The sequence below is a fragment of the Hemicordylus capensis genome, chromosome 6 (assembly GCF_027244095.1).
Source record: "Hemicordylus capensis ecotype Gifberg chromosome 6, rHemCap1.1.pri, whole genome shotgun sequence".
Taxonomy (NCBI): Eukaryota; Metazoa; Chordata; class Lepidosauria; order Squamata; family Cordylidae; genus Hemicordylus; species Hemicordylus capensis.
Window position 1 is genome coordinate 114,503,476 of NC_069662.1, and position 21,488 is coordinate 114,524,963.

Here is a 21,488-nt window from a genome sequence, read left to right on the forward strand (position 1 = left end):
CATCTGCAAAGACTCTCAACTTGTAATCTTTTTTCCCGATTTTGGGACCATGTAATTTATCATCTTCTCTGATAGTTCTACAAAGCGCTTCTAGAACCAGTATGAAAAGCAATGGGGAAAGTGGACATCCTTGTCTAGTCCCTTTTTGTATTACACAGTTGTCTGATAGTTCCCCATTTACAATAATCTTAGCATATTACTCCGAATAAATTGTCTTAATTGCCCTAATAAAATTGTTGCCAGCAGTCATTACCTCTAGTAATCTCCACATAAATTGCCACGAAATATTGTCAAAAGCTTTCTCTGCATCCAAAAAAATCATCGCCATCTGTTTATCATTATGTTTTTCATAGTACTCCAATACATTCAAGACTGTTCTGACATTGTCTCTCAGTTGTCTCTTTGGCAAAAATCCAGCTTGATCTTCATGAATAAAATGCCTTAATATAACCTTCATTCTTCTTGCCAAAATGGCAGCAAAAAGTTTGTAATCATTATTTAAAAGTGAAATTGGTCTATAGTTTTTAACTGACGTTGGGTCTTGATCTGGTTTTGGGATTACTGCAATATTTGCATACTTCCACGAATCCGGCATAATCCCTTTTTGTAAAATATCATTCATAGTCCATTGAAGAGGTTGTAAAATTTGATCTTTAAATGACTTATATATAGTAAAAAGCTGACAGTCCATCAGGCCCTGGGGTCTTGTTGGGCCTAGCTTGATTTATTGCTTCTGTTACTTTCATAATTGTTATTGGAGCATTCATAATTTCTATTTGTTCCTTAGTAAGTTTTGGAATATTTTTGGTCCTGAGAAACTGCTCAATTTTTTTATCTTCAACTATTTTGCCTTTATATAATTCTGAATAATATTTAAAAAATTCCACTCTTATTTCCTTTCCATCATAAGCGAGCCCATTTTTTGTAAGTATTTTGGATATATAATTTTTCTTCTTCTCAAATCTAATTTTCCAAGCTAACAACTTGCCTGGTTTGTTTGCGAACTCGAATGTCCTTTGCTTAACATATTTCAAATTCCGTTCAAGTTCATTTGCTATTAACATAGAAAGTTATTGTTGTAGCATTTTGATAGCTTGAGTGACCGTCTTCTTATCTTTAGCCCATAATAGTTCCCTTTCCTTTTTGGAGATCTGCATCAATAATATCTCTTTTTTCAATCCTCTTTGTTTTTTAAAGTATGAGTTTTGCTGTATGAAAAAACCTCTCATTACTGCTTTACTTGCATCCCAGACAATTTTATTGTCCATTCCTTGGTTTAAATTCAATTCAAAATAGTCCTTTAACTTCTTTTTAGCTTTCTCCACAACGTCTGGGATTTCCTATTCTTGGCTAAAATCTGAGCTGAAACAATCTTTTGCTCTTGGAGCTAGTAATTAAATGGGGCCTGGTCTATCTTCCCTCAGGAGCTCTGGAAAAGGGTAGTTTCCTTTCACTGGGCACAATTTTATTTTATTTATTTAACACTTATATAGCGCCTTGCATCTCTGGGTGGTGTACAACAACAAAAAATACAAATTAAACATGATTAAAACATTAAAATCATTTACAACCCAACATTAAAACCTATTAAAACTATTAAATGCTTAGCAAGTCATCAGAGTGCTGTTTCATGATGTCTAGGTACTTCTGTAGCTGGCAAACCTTTTTCTTTTTTTCTTTGCTTTGTTCCAGCGTCCCACCAGTGTCTCTGTTGCCAAATGCTCACTATGAGCAGGTTATGTCAGCTTTTGGTGGTAAAGGGTACTTTGTACAAACACCAGAAGAACTGCAAGCTGCTTTGAGAGCAAGCTTGGCCGAGAAGCATGTACCTGCCCTCATTAATGTCATGATTGATCCACAATCAGACAGGAAGAAGCAAGTAAGTGTCTGTTTTTATCCTCCCAACTTGAATTGCAGGTACCCAGCTGCTTCCTATGTTATAATCGCCATAAACGTAGTTTCGAAAGCCACAAGGAGATTTTGGTGGTGTGTTAGCTGCTACTATATGGTTGTTCGTTGTTGGTTTTACTCAGAGGCGTAACTAGGGAAAACGGTGCCCGGGGCAAGCACTGAAATTGCGCCCGCCGCCCCCGGAAATATGGAAATGTGTCACAGCCATAGTCAAATGTGGGTTGTGGGCTGCATCCGTGCAAGTATACTGGGACAGGAAAAAGGAAACATGAGGCTACAAGGCTCTTTAGAAATATATATTTTAAAGAAATGTCTTGCATACCAACAGCCTAAGTTTGCAGTCCTCATGGCCAGAAAATAAATGCTTTTAAACATAGTAATAGGTTTTGTGTCCCAAAATGGAAAAGACAAGACAGGTATTCTAGTCTTTTCCATCATAGATATTCTAGTCTATTCAAGATTTATGCTTATATTATAATAGAGACTTAAATTATAATAGACATATATTCTAGTCTATCATAGATATTCTATGTTTATTAATTCTATAATAATGTCTATTTGTAGCACACTTTACGTTGGTTGGGAAACTCAATGGGCACATTCAGCCACCATTATTTGAGCCATGATCTCCTCCTCTTTCTGCTTCCCTCTCATACACAGTCTTAATAAATAACCTCCTGGTTTAATTAAATCACCGTTTGCCTATGCACCTGAACAGCAAAACTGAGGTTTGGGCCCTTCATATACCAGAATTGCAAACCACACTGTGTGATCCTAGTTTGGAGGGCTTACTCAGCAGTTTATTGGATGTAAGCTGTGAATGTGAATGCATCCAATTGGATTGAACGTAAGGGCAAGTTATGGTTTGATTACGTAGGAAGCTGTCTACAGAGTCAGATATTGGTCCACCTAGCTCACTATTGCCCACACTGACTGGCAGCAGCTCTCCAAGGTTTCAGGCAGGAGTTTCTCCCAGCCCTACCTGGAGGTAGGGATTGAACCTGGGATCTTCTGCATGTTATTTGCAATTACATCTGACTTGCTTGAAATAAAAACACAGGCAAATCAAAAAGATCATGAATAAGTAGGGGTGAGATTTTTCTTTGTTTTAAAAAAGCCTTCCCAATTTCCTCTTATTTTTAAAACTCTCTCAAAGGAAAATATATGTTTAATATGTAAAACAAAATACACATTGAATGAAAAACCGTGATTAACTTTTTAAAAACTATTAAGTATGTAATTAGAAGGATTCCATTACATTAAGATACCAATTTCTTTAAAGCCAGAAATAATACCTACTGAAACTTTAATTATTTAAACAAGGAGAGAAAAAGGCATGTTATCTTCCCTAACAAAGATTAAAATCAATTTAATTGGTTCTCCACTGCCTTGACATGATTCTTACTGTGAGTCAAGCAACCAAAAAGGGGAATTAATATCGCAGCTGTTAATCAAGTGATATTTGTGCACTCTATCTTATTAAAGCTACAGGGGCAGAAAGAAAAACTTCCCATTGCTACTTTTTGGACCAATTTGTTCACACTGTATTAAATGGGATTTCCCCCCCTTCAAAAATATAGATGCTGTACTTATGTTTTGGAGACAGAATATCTACAATATGCACAAGGCACAAATGAACAAGGCTGAAAATGTTGTAGACTGTATGTTGCTAATAAAAATCTGCTATAAAGAATAAACCTAGTATTAATCCAGACAGACTGAACATTATTCAAAAATTATATTAATGAGTTCCAAATTAAATTTGCCACCCCACCCCCCCATGCTAAGGGATGATCCAGAAGTTGCAATTATTAGCAGAGCTGCAAAGATCTCGTGTATTAGTACTACTAGTTTCCTTTTGCAATCCCACATCTGCAAAAGGAAACTCATGCATGCAAGCCAGGAGAGTGACTTGTGGCTCCACTTGCATTGCTTGAGTTTCCTTTTGAGAGGTGGGATTGCAAAAGGAAACTCGGGCAATGCAAGTGGAGCCACAAGTCGCTCTCCTGGCTTGCATTGCGTGAGTTTCCTTTTGCAATCCCACCGGGACTCACACAATGCAAGCCAGAAACTCATTGCAAGCCAGAAACTCACACAATGCAAGCCAGGAACTCACACAATGCAAGCCAGGAGAGCGCCACTGGCTCCACTTGCAGGCAACTACCCTCGGTTTGGGGAGGGAGAGCCTGCTCTGCAAAGCACAGAAGAGCTAAAAGGAGAACATTATGCAAGGGAGTAGGGACATTCTATGCAAAGCACAGAAGAGCTAAAAGGAGAACGTTATGCAAGGGAGTAGGGACATTCTCTCACACACAACACACACGGGGGGGGGGGGGAGAGAGATTTGAGCAATGAAACTTACTTTGTTAATGCAGAAGCAGAACAGAAGAATAAAATGCAGCCAGAGGGCAGTGTGGTGGGCAAACGGCAGGCAGGCAGAGTCAGAGAACGTCCCCAGCAGCAGCTGCTCTCTCAACTAAACCAAGCTACTCCGCTCCTCCTCTTGCGTGCAGCAAGCAGGGAGGGAGGAACTGAGACAACCAGCATGGTCGGCATGTGTTCTCCGGCAGCCAATGGGAGCTCCCGCCCGCCGGAGAACTCCGTAATGAGAAAAAAAATCACCAAAAAATTCTTTTTTGCCAAAGGCAGGGGATTAGTGGGGGCACTTTTTGGCGCCCCCTGCCAAGTGGCGCCTGGGGCACGTGCCCCCCTGCCCCCCCATCGTTACGCCCCTGGTTTTACATGCTATTTATTTTATGAAGTTTTAATTGTTTCTAGCCCCCACCCCCACTTGCTTCTGTTTTACACTACTTGGAAGCAGCCTAAAAATGCAAATAATAAATCAACCTGAATGCTGGATACTTAAATCTTTTTGTGCCTGAAAGCCACAAAACATGTATTCCCTCTAAGAGTTCTTCATTCTCCCATCAAGACTGCTCCACCAGTCAAGTCCACAGTTCCTTGGGCTGATACGCCAGCTGCGCCCTTTTCTCGAAATCAGTGACCTCAAAACAGTGGTACATCTGTTGGTAACCTCCAGACTTGACTTCTGTAATGCGCTTTATGTGGGGCTGCCTTTGTACGTAGTCCAGAAACTTCTGTTGGTTCAGAATGCGGCAGCCAGGTTGGTCTCTGGGTCATCTCGGAGAGACCATGTTACTCCTTTACTGATGGAGTTACACTGGCTGCCAATAGGTTTCCAGACAAAATACAAAGTGCTAGTTATAACTTATAAAGCCCTAAACAGCTTAGGCCCTGGGTATCTAAGAGAGCGTCTTTTTCACTACGAGCCTCACCGCCCATTGAGGTCATCTGAGGAGGTTCGTCTCCAGTTACCACCAACTTGTCTGGTGGCTACACAGAGACGGGCCTTCTCGGTTGCTGCCCTGAGATTGTGGAATTCGCTCCCTGCTAAGATACAATCCTCTCAATCTCTGGCAGTTTTCAAAAAACATCTGAAAACCCATCTTTTCGCCCAAGCTTTCTCAGCTTCCTGGGGGGGAAATGGGGTTTTAATCTCTGGTTTATTTTTAAATTGTTAAATTGTTTTTAAGTTTTTTGTATATGTTTTAACTGGTTTTATGCTATTGTTAACCACCCAGATGAAAGTTTGGGGCAGTGTACAAAACAAACAAACAAATAAAGTATTGAGCAGATGACATTGCTTTTGCCATTAATTCTCCTTCACTCACACTTCCTCTGCAAGTGATGGGGAAAGGAGAAAGTGGGAAACAGTCCCTATTGTGCACTTAGCAGACTCACACTAGAGCTTCTTTTGTTTTCTCTTCACTTCTCAGGAGCTGCATCTGGTACAATTTGGTCACATTATTAATACTTTAAATACATTATGTTATTAATACTTTAAATATATTACATTATTAATACTTTAAATATCTCTGTCTGTCTATTTATTCTGCTAAGTTGATTTAAGAAGTGTTGCCTTTATCAACTTTGCATTTGTTTTCCATATTGCAAGAAAAGTAGTGGCCAACATCTAGGTTAACAAAGTACTCATGCAGCAACACTGCATGTACACAAAAGAGGAGGGGCAATTTTTGTTGAACTCCCTTTCCCTCTGCAGTTTGACTGTGACTCTCAAAAATATGTCTCTGAGGGTCACACAGTCCTCGAGGACATATTTTTGGAAGTCAGAGACAATTACAGAGGGAAGGGGAGACTGATGAAAATTGTCTCTCTTCTATAGCATATGAAGTATTAATACCATGAGCATTTTGTTAGTCTGGATGTGGGCCAATGTATTTGTATTTCCCATAAAAAGCTTGCATCTCCGTGCATGCACAATCTCTTATTTACATATTTCTGGTTTGGTTTTTGGTTTTTGTCTCTGTATTTTCAGGATTTTCACTGGCTGACCCGGTCTAACATGTAGCAGAAGATGAAAGGACGACTGAGATCCTGAGCAAAATGCCTGTGTAAACCAGACTTATTGGACTTTCAGGATTCCAAGCACTCTAGAAAGAGTCCATGTGTCAAGTAATTTTCAACAGATGAAAATATTAAATATAAATAAGTATTATTAATGGAGTATACAATTTGCCCCTCATATTGTGAACTAAATGTATTTTCCCACTGTGGGAATGCAGTGCAGCACTATAATGGTATTTTTTAGTGAGATGGAAAATAGAACCCATAGATAATGTAAGCTCACAATTTAAATAAATCAAACGTGTGTCTCTTGGTTTTGTATCTCATTTGTCTTGTATGATATGAAATGATAAAATGGAAAAAAATCACCCTCTCCATACTTTACAACTACAAAATGACAAATTGCTAAACCATATGTATTCAGAAGCTTTGTTGGCTTTAACATTTTACTTGTAGGCTTTGTTTAACATTGGCTGGATTGTGCCCTTGGTAAACACATTTGAGTCCCACTGACTTCAGTGGGGAGGAGCAAAGGGAAAGAGTGAAGCTTTCTTTCTTATCTTTCTCAACAATTGTAATCAATAGGGATGTGTACTAATTCTGTACTAATGTGTACTAGTGGATATTTTTGCCTTGTGTATTAACTCCTTCTCTGTCACTTCTTGTTTTCCAGTGTTCTTTTAAAATCATAATACTATAATGTTTCCTTATATGTCCCTCATAAGTTTAGAAGAAAGATTGTAAAAATCAGCAGTGTATATCTTTTTTAAAATACAAGTTTGTTTAATACCATTATACAATCACCAGAGGGCACACTTCATTCAGGGTTCACTTTTTCATAACTGTATTATATAAAGGCTGGGTGGTTATTGTCTTTTTAATCAAAATGCTAAGTATTATATTTTGGATAGGAATATTAGCATCATGTCAACTAGTAATGAAAATGCAGACAATTTTACACATTTTGAACATTAGGATGATAAAATGATGGAGCAAAATATGTTGGCATACCAAATAAATTTTAAACCATGGAATTTGCTGTGCTTTTTATTTCACAAAACATTTTAATAGGGGATGTGTTTAGTTCATTTATTATGACCTTCTTTATAGGCTTGCAAGAAAATCAGTGTCTTTTCTTGGCTTTTAATAAGTTCTCATGAGATGGTATAAACAGTGCACAATTAAGCTCTTGCACATCTGAGAAATGCTAAACATTTCCATTGGGCTTAGAGCATAAAAGCCCTGTTGGATCATACCAAACACCTTATTTTCATCAACAATGGCCATCCAGATGCTTCTGGGAAGTTCACAAGCAAAGCACCAAATATCTCTCATTGTTGATATCCTAACAATGATATTCAGGGTCTGTTGCTTCATGATGGAGCACATGTTTTGCATGCAGAAGGTCCTGGGTTCAATCCCTAGCATCTCTAGGTAGGGCTGGGAAAGACCCTCATCTGAAACCCTGGATCACTGCAGCCAGTCAGTGTAGATAATACTGAGTAGGATGAACAAACAGTCTGACTCAGTAAGCTGGTTCAGATATCTCACAGAACCTTGGTTACAGCTGGGTTTCACATGACAAGCCTCACGAGTGCACATTTCCCCCTTGCATCCCCTTCCCATCTCATTTGAAATAAACCAAGATCAGTTGTGGCATCCAAACCCACTGATCTTGGTTTATTTGAGCCTAGTTCAAATAAGCCAAGATCTGCAACTTCAAAATTTGGGTACAGATTTCTGCAATTTCAGAATTCCAGAAATAGCTCAATATGGGCCATTCCGGAGGGTATTGGAGATGACACAGGAATTATCCTATATTGTTCAGGGGAATTCTGGAGCATTCCAGAGTTCCAAATGGTGACATGAATCCACACTTCCCTTGCCCCCCCGGCAGCTGGGGGGAATCCATCTGCCTGCCCGCCCGCCCGCCCATTTATTTCTTACCTTTTTTAAAAAAGTTATTTTACTTACAATTTAAACAATAAAGTGGTAGATTCTCAAATCACTTCCACTAAGATTCTTGTATGTTACATCACTTTTCTTCTGTGAGTACAATTTCTAGACTATTTTTAAAAATTAAAAACAGATGGTTGGGTTCACTTGTAATTAAATACACAGAATCCAGCTATCCTTACCTCTGAAAGTTGTGTGCCAACTTTCAGAGTTCCATTTCTAGTTGTTCCCACCTGTCCCCCGGTGATTTTTTAAAAGCTTTCCTCATAAACTTCTATGAGGATTTTCACTGATTAAAAATATCAAATTTCAAATCCGATATCAGAATTCTGAAGGGCCCAAAGGTTCTGGATCAGACCCCATCCAGAATTTTCTATTGTGCATAGTACTAGTTAGTAAGCTAGAATAACGGGTTCAGTGAGTTCGGACATCACTATGACCAGTCTTGGTTTATTTTAACCTAGATGGCATGTGAATGCTCTTTCAGGAAGGAGAGTGGGGAAATCACATGCTCTCAAGGTTCAGAGATGTTGCCTGGAGCCTGACTAACTGAAGCTCTAAGTAATGTTTAAGTGATGTGAGGCTTAGTGATGTCCAAACCCATCTCTTGGAGATGCCACGGAGGGAACTTGGAACCTTCTGTATGCTAGTCCTTGCTATGGAACATGCTCCCTGCAGAAATATGAGTTTTTCTACTAGTCATCCAGGTGCTGTTCTTGGCCATGGCACCATTTCACAATGCCATCTGCTTGCCATTTGCTGCCAATCTGTGATGAAATTCACAGTTTTGAGGCTCAAAAACCTCAAATTTTCATCACATTGGCAGCAGATTTGTAGTATTATTAGATGGTGTTGCAAAATCGCACAGTGGCCAAGGACATCATCTGGGCAATGAGTAGAGAAGCTGTAAGAACTTCAGTTTTAAAACAGTATTTTTCCAGCAGGAACAAGCTCTTCTTACACATGCTGTCATCCTCTTGGACATGTTTGTGCTTTATCTAATCTGCACTATTCCCTTTATCTGCATTTCCACTATATTGTTTATAGCTCTATCCTAGTGGTTAAATAGACTTCTACTGGAGATCACAAGCCCACTTGAAACAGTGTCTGGAGTCTTTTTATTTATTTACTCGCACTAATATGATTCATTCTGTATAATAGAAACTGGAGGCAACAGTGGCTTTTTATCAGCAATCAGGCTTTTGTCACATGTATAATTGGGTCCAGCTTATTTGTTTGCCTTGTCTATGTAAGGGGTATTCCTAAGGAGAAAAATGGGTAGACTTTCAAAAAAAGCCCACCTTCTCTCTCTCAACAAGTCAATCTAGTGTTATGGTATATATTAAATATATCATAGTGCACATCATAGTAAGGTGGACAGTAGCTCCCTGTGAAAATTGCAAGAACACATTGGGGGGAAATACAGCCAATGGGTTATATCGTAAATTTATGTATTTAACATATTTATATACCTCCCACTACCGAAGTCTCTAGGTGGTTTGCAATAACAAAACAACCCACAAGATTTAAATATTTAAAACATATATAACATCTAAAATTAAAACAATAAAATTCAACTAAAACATAAACTAAACCCATCAAAACTTCAACTAAAAAGCCTTGCTGTAGAGATGTGTCTTCACATCTCTTCAGCCTCCTTCTTCCGGAGGAATAAGTGCTCCTCTTGAAGACGGTATTCTAAGTAAAATGGAGTTACTTTGGTTTTCTAAAACGCATCAATTTCCCCCTTAAACACTGCATCATCCTGAATCTCCAGGATGCCTTAATTAAGGTTTGTAAAGGTACAGCTATATGTATGGGTCTTACATTATGGCAAGGTTGAAAGGTTCTCATAAACATTTGGATTAAAGATAGAATGCATTGTAAGCAGCAACATGTGATTAACAATAAAAGGAAAATACATACTATAATTAGAATTATCTTCTTTGCCCATAAATCAATAGGCTCTCCATATTAGTTAGTTGAAAGTTCTAACTGTTTGGAAATGATGCATTAAGCATAGTTTTTACAGAAATGTTATGTGCTAATGGGCTGTACATATGGCAATAAAACTAGATACTTTGCATACAACCGTCTAGAGCTACAAACATAATTAGTATAATTCTATACATCACACACATATCCTTAACCACCCATATCTGGCATGATTTGATATAGATAAAATTTTTTACACATAACAGCAAAGTGGACATATAAAGATCATACAACTTATAGCAAGCAACATTGTTTTAACCCATCTTTACCCCAAATAAAGTATAAATAACAGTCTTGCATTGTGGAACCAGGTGCTTCTGGTGATTAATGGATTATCAGTTTGTGGAAAGCGATAGCAATGACAAGTCATGAACAATCACACTGATTAAATACAAGTGTCTATAAAATTGCAGGTAAAGCTTGGGCTAGCTTAATGTCTTAGATCACAAAGGGACCAGTAACTTGGGGATAGGTGCAGACTTTCAGGTAAATGCTTTGGTTGAAAACAATGAGATGATTGGCACAATATGTAAGTGAAACAAATAAGAAAATGACTGGAGAGCAAGCATGTGAGGTCCATGACCTTACAGCACAGGAGATAGCAAGGTTTTCAACATAATGATAGCACATAGTCACTACAAGAAAGTAATATAAGAAAGTGGTGCAAATCATCAACTCCCACCCCCCTTAGTGTCCTCTAAAGTCTGTCATGGCCAAAAGGGAGCTACGGAGAGCTTTAGAATTCAAAATCTAAAAGTCCTTGGTAAGGGAAAAAAAAATTTTAGTCCTTCAGTTGAGAACCAAATGCTCTTGTACAACGTTGCAGGATTTTGGCTATCCTGATCCGTGTTGTTTTGGCTTGTTTGGCTAGTGTCCACAGACAAGCTCGAATGTTCATGTGTTTGGGAGCCTTGACTCCCCCCCTTATGGGCAATCTGAAATAGTGTCTTTGGCAGAATTTGAAATAGTGTCCTTGGCAAGGTATCTTACCCAGGTAGGATGGTTCCAGGGCTTCACAGCTTAGGGAAATGCTGTTGCATGTATGACTCCAGAGAAAAGTGAACAAATTGGCTTGCTTGTTTGTTGTCTATTCCTCTCCTACAGCACTTAGGAGCAGGAAGATGAACTGTGCATTAGGCCCTCTTCTTTGAACACAGGACAGGGTAGCAGATGAACGTCCTGTCACCATTGGGTTGGACTGGAACTGCAGATAGGGACTGCCCTCTGGTAGCTGCTGCTGCTGCTGGTGGTGGTTAGTTTCCCTGGGTCACTGTTGATGGAGACTCCCTTGGGATCACATTCTGGCGATGGATCCAGGTATTCCTTCGATCTGGGGAGGACCAATCCTTCTTGGAAAGACAGTTCAAGGCACTGTTGGTTGCAAACCTGTTTACTTGAGAGAAAGACAGGCAAGTGAGTTGCCAATTCCCTCCCCCCCATGTAGGGACAGCATCCTGAGACTAAGTCTCTGGGTGCCAACCATTAGCACAAAAGGAAAAGTCAAGTTTTCAAGGCAAATAATACAAAGGATAGACAAAACCTGAGGCTAATTTCAATTTGGTCTTTTGGCAATTTTTTTCCAATTTATATTTTTGTTTCCCTGCTTGCCCTGGGCCCCCCCTTTCCCCGAAGATCAGAACAGGGGATGATGTCTTCATTTGAGGCTTGGTGGCCAGGCAGGAGGATGTGTGTGGGGAGCCGGTGCTTCTTGGAGGCTGGCTGGCTTGTGTTGTAGGCTGGTTTAGGTCTTTGTCAGGGCAATCAATCTCCATCCAGTATAACTGACTTCATTCTCCACCGTCAGTAACATCTGGCTTTGGGATCTTCATCTAGGTCACGTGTAGATAGTTGTGGTGTCCCAGTTCTCCATCTTTAGCCTCATAATTAACCAGTCACTGATGGATTCAAGTTTGGGTTTGACATTTCTGTAAAGTGAAAACAAGAAAAAAGATCGCCCACACAGGTAAAGTCAATCCCTGCCCTCTGTCTACCCACAGCTTGGGCATTACCTGACTTGGCATGTCCAGTGAGATACTATACCTTGGTAAAGTAGGATTGTTTACTACACAAATTACACAGGCTGTTGCCACATGTTCTGCAAAAGGGTACATCCAAGAGGCACAAAAGTGTCTTTGTATTGACTAGGAAAAACCAAAGGATTGGTTCTGCAAGAATTCCACATCCATCTGCTGTTCTTTACCAGCCATCCTCGTCTAAGTGCGCCCCCCTGCTGTGGTGCAAAGTTGATGTCCTTTTTCTGAATATGTGGGGGGGTTGTGCCAAGATAGTTAGCACAGGAATCAAAGATGCTTGGAAACAGGAATAGAAGGAGCAGCGGTTTTAACTGCAGCATCTGCCATCCAATTACCCTTTGTCACTGGGTCATTTTCCTCTGGTGACCTCTGCTATGGATGACTGCAACCTCTTCTAGTAGTGTAACAGCAGTCTAGAGTTCTGATATCTATGTCCCAAACTTTACTTCCTTGTTTCCCACCGTTAAAATCTTCTTTCTTTCCAAGTGGCCCCATGAGTTGTGTAAAAATTACCTTGAAGGTGATGAGCTCTGCAAGCTATGCTGAGATACCTGGAGAAAGAGATTTCACCACCAGAACTTCATGGTCAGTCACTACTCCATAGCCAGCTTACATTGTCCATCTTACATGAAGCTGCCTCCATCTGTGTACAAATCAATGTCTGCATTTTGGAGAGGTTGATCTTTAAGATCAGGACGGCTTGGCATAGATGCAGTCCACATCTTGCAAGCAAGCATGTTCTTGGTCTTCTGTAGGCTCAAAAGGAAGTACGTTAGCTGGATTAAGAACAAAGTAGTAGCCATGGAAACCCCAGGATCCCCACCAAAGTGAAATGATATTTGGTCATGTGTGAGGGAGTCAGCCATCTATTGCCCCAGACTAATCCCTTTTAGCTGGGAAATTTCCAAGGTGAATTGCAAACCGGTGCTTTGGAACTCCTTGCCACTTGCAGGATTGGCAAAACAAAATTCATTCAGGGGCCGGGCGGGCAGCAATCTGGCCGGCGGGGACAGCACTCTGGGCGGCGGGAATTCCCCTCCCGGGCTGAGAAGAAGCGAAGATGCCCACCACTGCGGCAGCGGGTGGCTCCCGGTTTGTTTAGGGGTTGGGAAAGGTGTCAAGAAGAGGAGGACGCGCAGGAGAAATGCAACCTGCCCAGCGCTCCTTCCGTCTCTTCTCGAGTCACGGAGGAACTCTGCGTGGCCTCACGCGCCTCCCCGCTGGCCAACTCTGTTGCATAAGGAGCGGAGAGGCGGCGGATGCTCCGGCCCCCAGCGGCTCCTCCTCTCAGGCCACTGAAGCCAGCTGGTGCGTGAGGAATGAGGACTGGCGGCAGGCCAGCATAAGCCCGGAGTAGCCCTCGCCTCTACCCGGCCGCGGCTGACTGCCTTCACCGCTTGCCGGCTGCGTTGGGTTCGGTCTGCTCCAAGCAGTTCCAAAAAGCCCTTATTAAGCAGGAGCTATTTAGTGTGGGCATTAGAAAGAACAAGCCCGCCCCGCAGCTGCAAGCTTAACTCAGGAACTTGAGCACTACTACTAAAAGTGGTCCTGGCCAGGTGAAAAAAAGTGCACTGAGAAAGTGCAGATTAAAGTAAAAGGGCTTGAGGATGTCGGAAGAGCCCTGCTGGATCAGGCCCAAGAAAATGTAAACTGTAAACTGTTTGCCGCCCGGGAGGAGGAGCGGAGGGCCGGTAAGATAAACATTTTAAAATGCGGGGGGGAGGGCAGGGGGGAGGGGGAGGGCAGGGGGGAGGGCAAGAGGGAGTGGGGCAGTGGGGAGGGGCAAGAGGGAGTGGGGCAGTGGGGAGGGGCAAGGGCCAGAGGGAGTTGGGCCGAGGGGAGGGGCAAGGGCCAGAGGGAGTGGGGCCGGGGGGAGGGGCAAGAGGGAGTGGGGGAGGGGAAAGGGCAAGAGGGAGTGGGGCACTCTTGGCGGCGGCGGCGGAACTCTCCCCTACTAGCACCCGTTATTTTAATGGGCTTGAAAACACTAGTAACATATAAAGGCTTATGACACTCAGTGGCAGAAATATCACAATCAACTTAATATAAGAATGAATGAAATAGAGCTTGCTCTCATGCCTAATGCATTTAGCCATAAGCAGCACTTTTGCAGAGGTGGGAAGATTCAGCCCTCAGTTGGCCAGCTGACCGCTGAAAGCTCCCCCTGCTGTATAACTGCTAATTTTGGAATTCAATGTCAGAGCAAGTTTGGTCTGGAGCAGTTTACAGGAAAAAAACAACATGTCACTAGAATAAATACATTCACAAATACAACAGAATAAACAGAATAAATACAACAGAAACCTCATCTTCACAGAGATGAGCTATAAGATTGATGTGGGTTGAATTCCTATACAGAACCAGAGCTTTGGGCTCCCTCTCAGAAACATGCACACACACACGCAGAGAGGCTTGTCTTGTGTATTTCACAGAACAAAGGACTAAACAAAAGAAAACTCCATATGAGTCACAAAGAATTTTATAACATTTTCAATATGTTAGCCATAAACTCAGTTAAGAAAGTAGCTTAAATAGAACAAACTTATCACAGCCATCCATAAAAACAACCTGTAATTCTATATTACCTTTCCACATCACAATCTTATAACTTACTGGTGCTTTTCAAGCATTTTTCTTTTTGTTGTTGTTAACAACCTCCAACCAAAATCCTTTTACGTGTCTCCTTCTAGTTTTTTTTCCTTTGTCTGCAATTCCCATATGCATTCCTTCAAAACTCCATTTTCTTTCCTCTTTTCCAACTGCCAGCAGTTGAAGGGGGGGGGGGGAGAGAACAAAGGCAGCCTTTTGTTCAGAGAAACTTTTTGCAGCTAGAACAGTGTTATCTTTTGGCTTGGTTACAACAGGACAGTGGCATCAAGAAATTTAGACTGTTAGCAGTTTTGAACTTGGAAACAGAACACAGAGACAACATGATTTTAGCAAAAGACAATCATTCTTTTCCTCTTTAATAATTTCCCCAGACCCCTTGTTTTCCATAGCATGTTGGAAAGGAGAAGCTGCTTGGGGCACAGAGGCGTTTTTAAAACTCTCATTCTGAGGGTACCTCCCCCTCCCGTGAGAATCACCCAATTCCTCAACACGCATTCTAAAGGTACTTGCTATTTCTACTCCCCATAGTCCCCCCCCCAGTGTGCTCGTGTTTGGGCCGTTTATTTTTGACTCAGCCGCCTCTCCCTCAGGCTTTTTGGCTTAAATTGCCCCCCCCTCGGGATTTTGGCTTAAATTGCCCCTCTCTTGGGTAATTTGCTTTCTCCCCTCTTCTCGGGATGAAAGATTGCCCCTCCCTGGGCTTCCCCGCCCCCTTTTTGTTCCCCTCCTTGGGCTTGGGGTACTCACCAAAGACGTCTCTGGATTTCTTGCCTCTCCCTCAGGCTTTTGCCTCGATTCCCAGATGTGGTGCGTTGTAATGACTGGCACGTCTCGGGGCCCATGAGAATCCTCCACAGACAAAACGCTGTGGGGCATGCTGGATCTCACTGTCCCGTGACGGGTCAGACTGTCCACCCAGAGTCACATCCGACTGTCACGGCACCAAATTGATGTGAATACCGGTTCGTCCCTGGGTCCGCCTTTTAGCCAATCAAACAGACTCAGTGGGAATCAATTAGAGGTATTTAATTTGCTGCTGCAGCCAGCAAGGTAAATCAATGGGCTATTGCTCTGCATTGAAATACAAATTGGTTATAGGTGCATCTTACATTTATACAGACAATCTGAATGATGTTGACACCCTAGACATAGTATACTTGGCAACAAAATGGTGGACTAAGTATCTAGTACGCATGCAAAAGATTCATTGTTCTTCTGGTGATCACCCCTTATTTGGTTACATCCTGTTTTCCAAACTGTCAGCAAAGAACAGTGAGAATTCATCTGGTGAGAACCAAGTTTCTTTAGATACAATTTAGTGGAGAGAGATAATGACGTTGATCATGTGAGGCCGTGTCCTTGAGCTGGCCTGAGCTGGGCTGGGGTTACTTTAAGTTAGAGTGAGGTATTCTAAGTAAAATGGAGTTACTTTGGTTTTCTAAAACACATCATTAACACAAATAAAATCCATTCAATGGCTTTGGCCACTTCTAGTTCTGAAGAGACAAGGCTAGGAAAAGGGAAGAGCTGTTAGCCAATAAATAATTTTACCTAACTCTGTGTTGTTACTGCTTCAGGAACCAGATTAAAACTCCCCAATGATTGTCACTGGGTTTCTTGGAAGTCCAATTTTAAATGAAATGAAGCAATTTCCTATAAAAGTATTCTGAGGAGGCTATTCCAAACTTCACTCTTACTGATTATCAGAAGTGATGGGATCAGCACATTGACCTATTGATTTAAATAATGTTGGCATTGCTGATATTCCTTCCTGACAATTATCAGCACTCATGCCAAACTAGAATTCCCAGGATAAGGTTGGTATAAAACACATATATGTTTGTACATATAAAGAGATGTTTGTAGAGAGGTGCCCACCAGTTACATTTCTCCCCAGTGCTGCTGAATGATGACTCTTTGCCCGCACCTCTGCAGGTGACAGTTATGACATCACCAGCTGTTATGATGTGCTCATGGTCTCCTTGGTGATGTCTAAAGTTCCATGCCCAAGCTTTTAGCCATCAAGGAGTGGAGCATGCAGGAGAAGCAGCAGCATCTCACAGGAACAGCTGGTTCTCCTCCTATCCCAAGAATAGATGGGATGATCATCATCATGGCAAAGCAGCTGTGCTCCTTTTAAATATACAAATGAGTGGTAAGGCTGCCAGGTAAGAAGTACTGTATCTTTCTGTTCTTGAACAGGAATGTGTAATGGCTGGCAGTGGTTTGAAACCAATTCAGTTGATGAGAACATTTCAGCATCTCTTTCATTTCCTTTCTTTGGCTCTGTGAATAACCTTTGCCAAGGTTTAAATTCTTGAGACAGTAGGGGGAAAGATACTGTGTTGCTTGGAGAAGCATCTTCACGATGGAAATAGACCAACTAGAACAGGAAACTACAGGCAAATGGACAACAATAAGACAACCTTTAATTTGGAGATCATCTGGAAGAGTTAAAAATAAACCACCCATTGATTGTATCAAGTTTAAGAAAACAAATGCATAACAAAAATTGTGACACAAGGTAAGGAATGTTGCACAGTAAGAAACATAATTTGTTGCACTGTTTCAGAAAAAGTGAAGCAAAGGATTTCAGATAATACAGTGGTAAGTGCTTTATTGCTGAAAAGAAAAGAAAAAGCAGCCATTTGGTATCTTTCCTAGAGAATGAGAGGCAACACCATCACAATGTGCTTTATTAGCAGTAAATTGCTTGGCTTTAAATGCATGGTTTTCAATCTGTTTAAGAAAGCAACAAACTCATAACAAAATGTCTGATGATACACATTGTTGCACTGTTTCAGGAAGGAGAACATATAAAATATCAGGCAGTCAACACCACCATGGAGGTAAGTCCTTTAGAGGTAAGTCCTTTCTTACCAAAGCAAATGGCTACTTGGTTTCTTTTCTGGTCCACTGGCTTCTTCAAACCAATCACAGAAAACATCTATTATGATTAGAAATTGATCTGACCATTTTGATTGCTGTTTTGCAGATTGAAAGGTAATTTTCCAGTTTAGAAGGAACTGCAATCTATTTGTTCTCACAAGAAAAATATATACTTCCCCAAGGTAAATTTTTTAAAAATACACCTTTGTCTTGCATAGGAACAGACTTGTGCAGAGAACGGGATGTGGGGAGAAATTTTTATTTGCAGAAAATGGCTTGGCTTGAAAAGCATAAAGTTATAAATGGTTTCCCACAAGCTTAAGAAAGCAACAAACTCATAATAAAAAAAATCTGGTGTGAGTTAAGAAAGATCAAGATTGTTGCTTTGCTTCAGAACATGTGAAACATCACCAACGGAAATCAGGGGTGTAGCCACCATTGTTGTTAGGGGCACCCCAACATATTAGACCCAGAGGTACCAGCCCAGAAGTATATGGAATTCAGGCCTGTGTCTGATTTCATTTTATATTAAGAGTTCAATTAATGCCTGGGCTCAGGGTGAATTGACACCCCAGATCTCAACTGGTCTGTGAGGGAAGAGGCGATCCAGCATTATATTGTGAAATGGGTACTCAAGGAAGCACAAAAGCCAGGCCAGAACAATCCAAATGCTAAAATGTGACTCACTATCAGATAATGTCTGTAGAAGAGGCCAGAGGCTGATCTCCCCTCTCCTGTTGCAAGAAGTCCATGTTAATCCTTGTCAATGATTGACTCAATTGCTCTCTATAGAAATTCAACATAGGTAGATGCATACAAAGAAAACACCTATAGACTTTAATTCTTACTTTACTAACACCTTAACACCTTTTTGGGATGAGGCTGGCAAATCTGAGACAAGGGAAGATGCCCATTTGCAGCTCAGAGATGCAGATTTGCTTTGGGCAATGCCCCCCCTTCTAAGGGCACAGTTTACAGAAGATGAGATTCAGATCTCTCTGGACTGGCCAATATCCTGAATAATTAAAAGACATTATCCAGAAGGTAACAGCATTGTCACCCCTTTTTGGGGACCCAGGAAAAGATGAGGAGATGTGAATAGACTCTATGAGAGATCAAAGGAAAATACAACTACAAAGAATGAGGCTACTGGACAGAGAGCTAGCAGTCCGGTGCCTACAGGCAGTCTTGTGCCTACAAGCAATCTTGTTCCTACAAGCAAGATCTGCTCATGAGCAATCCAAGGGTTTGCTGCCCAAGCTGCGGGGCTAGAAGCAGGAACTCTGTCCATGGACAGGAACTGTCTGTGACTTCTACTGCGCAGTGAGAAGTCAAGACTTCCCCAGCCATGGTGCTCTGACTCTCAGCTGTGCTCTGAGCAAACTGCATGCTTGATCTAAAAGCTCCTGTCTCCAGCCAGAAGCCTCGCTCCTTCAGCTGAAAGATCCACCGCTCTCTAGCCTCTGATCCTGGTAATATGCTGCCTCTACAAGCCTTGGATCCCTTCATCCTTTCCTCTTCTTCTCTCTTCCCCTCGTCCCTCTACTAATTCCTGATCTCCCCAAACCATGCCGGCGCTCAGCCTTCCTTAACCCCCCCTTTCCATCTATATCTGAATTGTATTAGGCTCTAGGAAGATTTAATACACACACATATGTTAGTTAGGAACAGTGGGTGAATATTGGTGCTGGCTAGGGTTGAAATACTGTTAGTAATACTGATAGAATGTTCTGCTTTCTGCTCAGCTAGATTGATGTTGTTATTCTTTTATACTCAATAAAGCCCATTGAATCATTTAGGATTGGTTTGATCTCCTTTCTTCCTTGCGCCCAGATCCTACATGGTCACTATATAAAAGAACTTGGTCACTTGGTGACACTATGAGACAGGCCTAATATTGTATGCTAGCTAATGAGCATATTTAGTATATAAATCAGGCCTGGACCACAACATTGTGCGAAAGGGTTCAAATAACCCAGGCCGCCAAAGACAGGAGCAGCTGAAGAAGCCCCCAGAAGACATGGCTCAGGCTCCGGAAGAGCCTCGAATGAATGCTCCCCACCCGGGCTACCATGAGTCCCGGGTGCTTGCCAATCTGTTTCAGGCAGTGTTTGTTGCCTGAAAGTGTCTATTCCCCTTTCTCTCTTTCAGAGAGGGGAATAGACACTAGAGCCCTTCCCTTTCATTTCAGGCAGCGCTTGCTGCCTGAAAGCATCTATTGTCCCTTTCTCTCCCTCTCTGAGGGAGAGAGAGGGGAATAGACACTTTCAGGTAGCAAACACTGCCTAAAAAATGCTGCCACTTTCAGGCAGCAAACGCTGCCTGAAAAAGATTGGCAAGCGCCCGGGACTCGTGGTAGCCTGGGCGGGAGCAGGGGGCATTTTAGGGATGTGCGGTTCGGTTCGGATCCGGACCGGTTCGTCCGAACCGGTCCGGATCCGGCGGCTCGATCCCGGACCGAATCGGGCCCTCCCGGGGACCGAGCCGGACCGAATTCGAGCCGGTTCGGTACCGAACCGGCTCGGGTTTCCCGAACCGGTTCGGGAACGAAATTGAGTCTCTGGAGTGTCTCTTTAAAGTTCCAAGTGTGTCCTCCATTTTGTGTCTCCTTCCCGAAACTTTTGCTCCTCCTTGCATCCATTTTGTGATGCTATTTCCAGGCATTGTATTGGCTGCGCTATTGATCCTTGATTGGCCAGAATGAGTCCTTTGGTCTGGTAGGCTGCTTGGCTGTTGCACTGTTGAGAGCTGGCACCCTGTTGGCCGTGGGGGGAGTGCAAAGGTGGGGGCTCCCAAAGGAGGGAATTTCAAACCTATATAAACCCAAGCCTCTTCTCTGGAAACTTCTCTTGGCTGCAGTTGTGGGATCATCTCTGAGACCTGCTTGCCCTTTGCTGGCTGCTCTGGTGTCTCTGTGAGTCCTGACTGTGTCCTGTGTCTCTCTGTGTGTGCTCTGTCTAATCCTTTGTCCACCAGCCCTTTGTGACTCTCTGTGTGTCTCCTCTCTCTGTCTGTCTCTTCTCTTGCCTGTATACTGTATGTTACTTCACTTTACTTTCTTCTTAATTTCCCCCAATTTTCCCTGTTCCTTGTCTGTCTGCTTTTCTCCCCCCCCTCCCCCCCCTTTCCCTTCTCATCCTTTGGGCCTACCCTCCCCCTCCCCCACTCCCACCCACTGCATCCTCATTGCTTTAAATCTTCTTCCATTAATTATTGCTCTTTGTCCTGCCTTGTTGTTGTCCAACTTTTTGATTTTCACATTGCATTCCATTGGTTTCAGTTATATATTGCTTGCTGGTTTTGCTTAAATTGTACCATTTTGTTTGTTTCTGCTGACTGCTGCTGCCCTGCGAGTTGGTTCCCTGAATCCCTCCCCCCCACCCCCAGAGGATTCTGTTGTTGTTTCTTGTTGTCCCATATAATCAGTTTTGGTTCCCTGCTCCAAACTTGCCCCTCCAAGTCCAACCACACCCCACCCCAACCCCACCCCATCCAGCCTTCTCCCAAGTTTGCTGCTGCCAAACCGAGTCCAGTTTTCTTTGCTTGGTTCCACTTATTCATTTGCTATTATTAATTTGCAGCAATTGTGGTTTCATTGTCTCTGTTCACTTAGTGGCCCCCCTCAGAGTCTGTGTTTGGTTCCCCCTCCCCACACCCCCACCCCCAAGTTTTTTCTGCTGGTTATAGTCTTTCTTTTAATTTTTTTTT

At 42.2% G+C, this 21,488-nt stretch overlaps 1 protein-coding gene across 2 annotated transcripts in view; it reads left to right on the plus strand.

The window, feature by feature from the left end:
• The window catches only part of HACL1 (2-hydroxyacyl-CoA lyase 1), a 41,937-nt gene extending 34,606 nt beyond the window's left edge, over positions 1-7,331 (plus strand). For both annotated transcript variants that reach the window (XM_053263344.1, XM_053263345.1), the window contains 2 exons: positions 1,693-1,879; positions 6,269-7,331. In XM_053263344.1, coding sequence (XP_053119319.1) covers positions 1,693-1,879; positions 6,269-6,301 — 220 coding nt within the window. In that variant the 3' untranslated portion in view covers positions 6,302-7,331. The remainder of the gene's footprint in view (positions 1-1,692; positions 1,880-6,268) is intronic.
• The last annotated feature ends 14,157 nt before the right edge of the window (positions 7,332-21,488 follow it).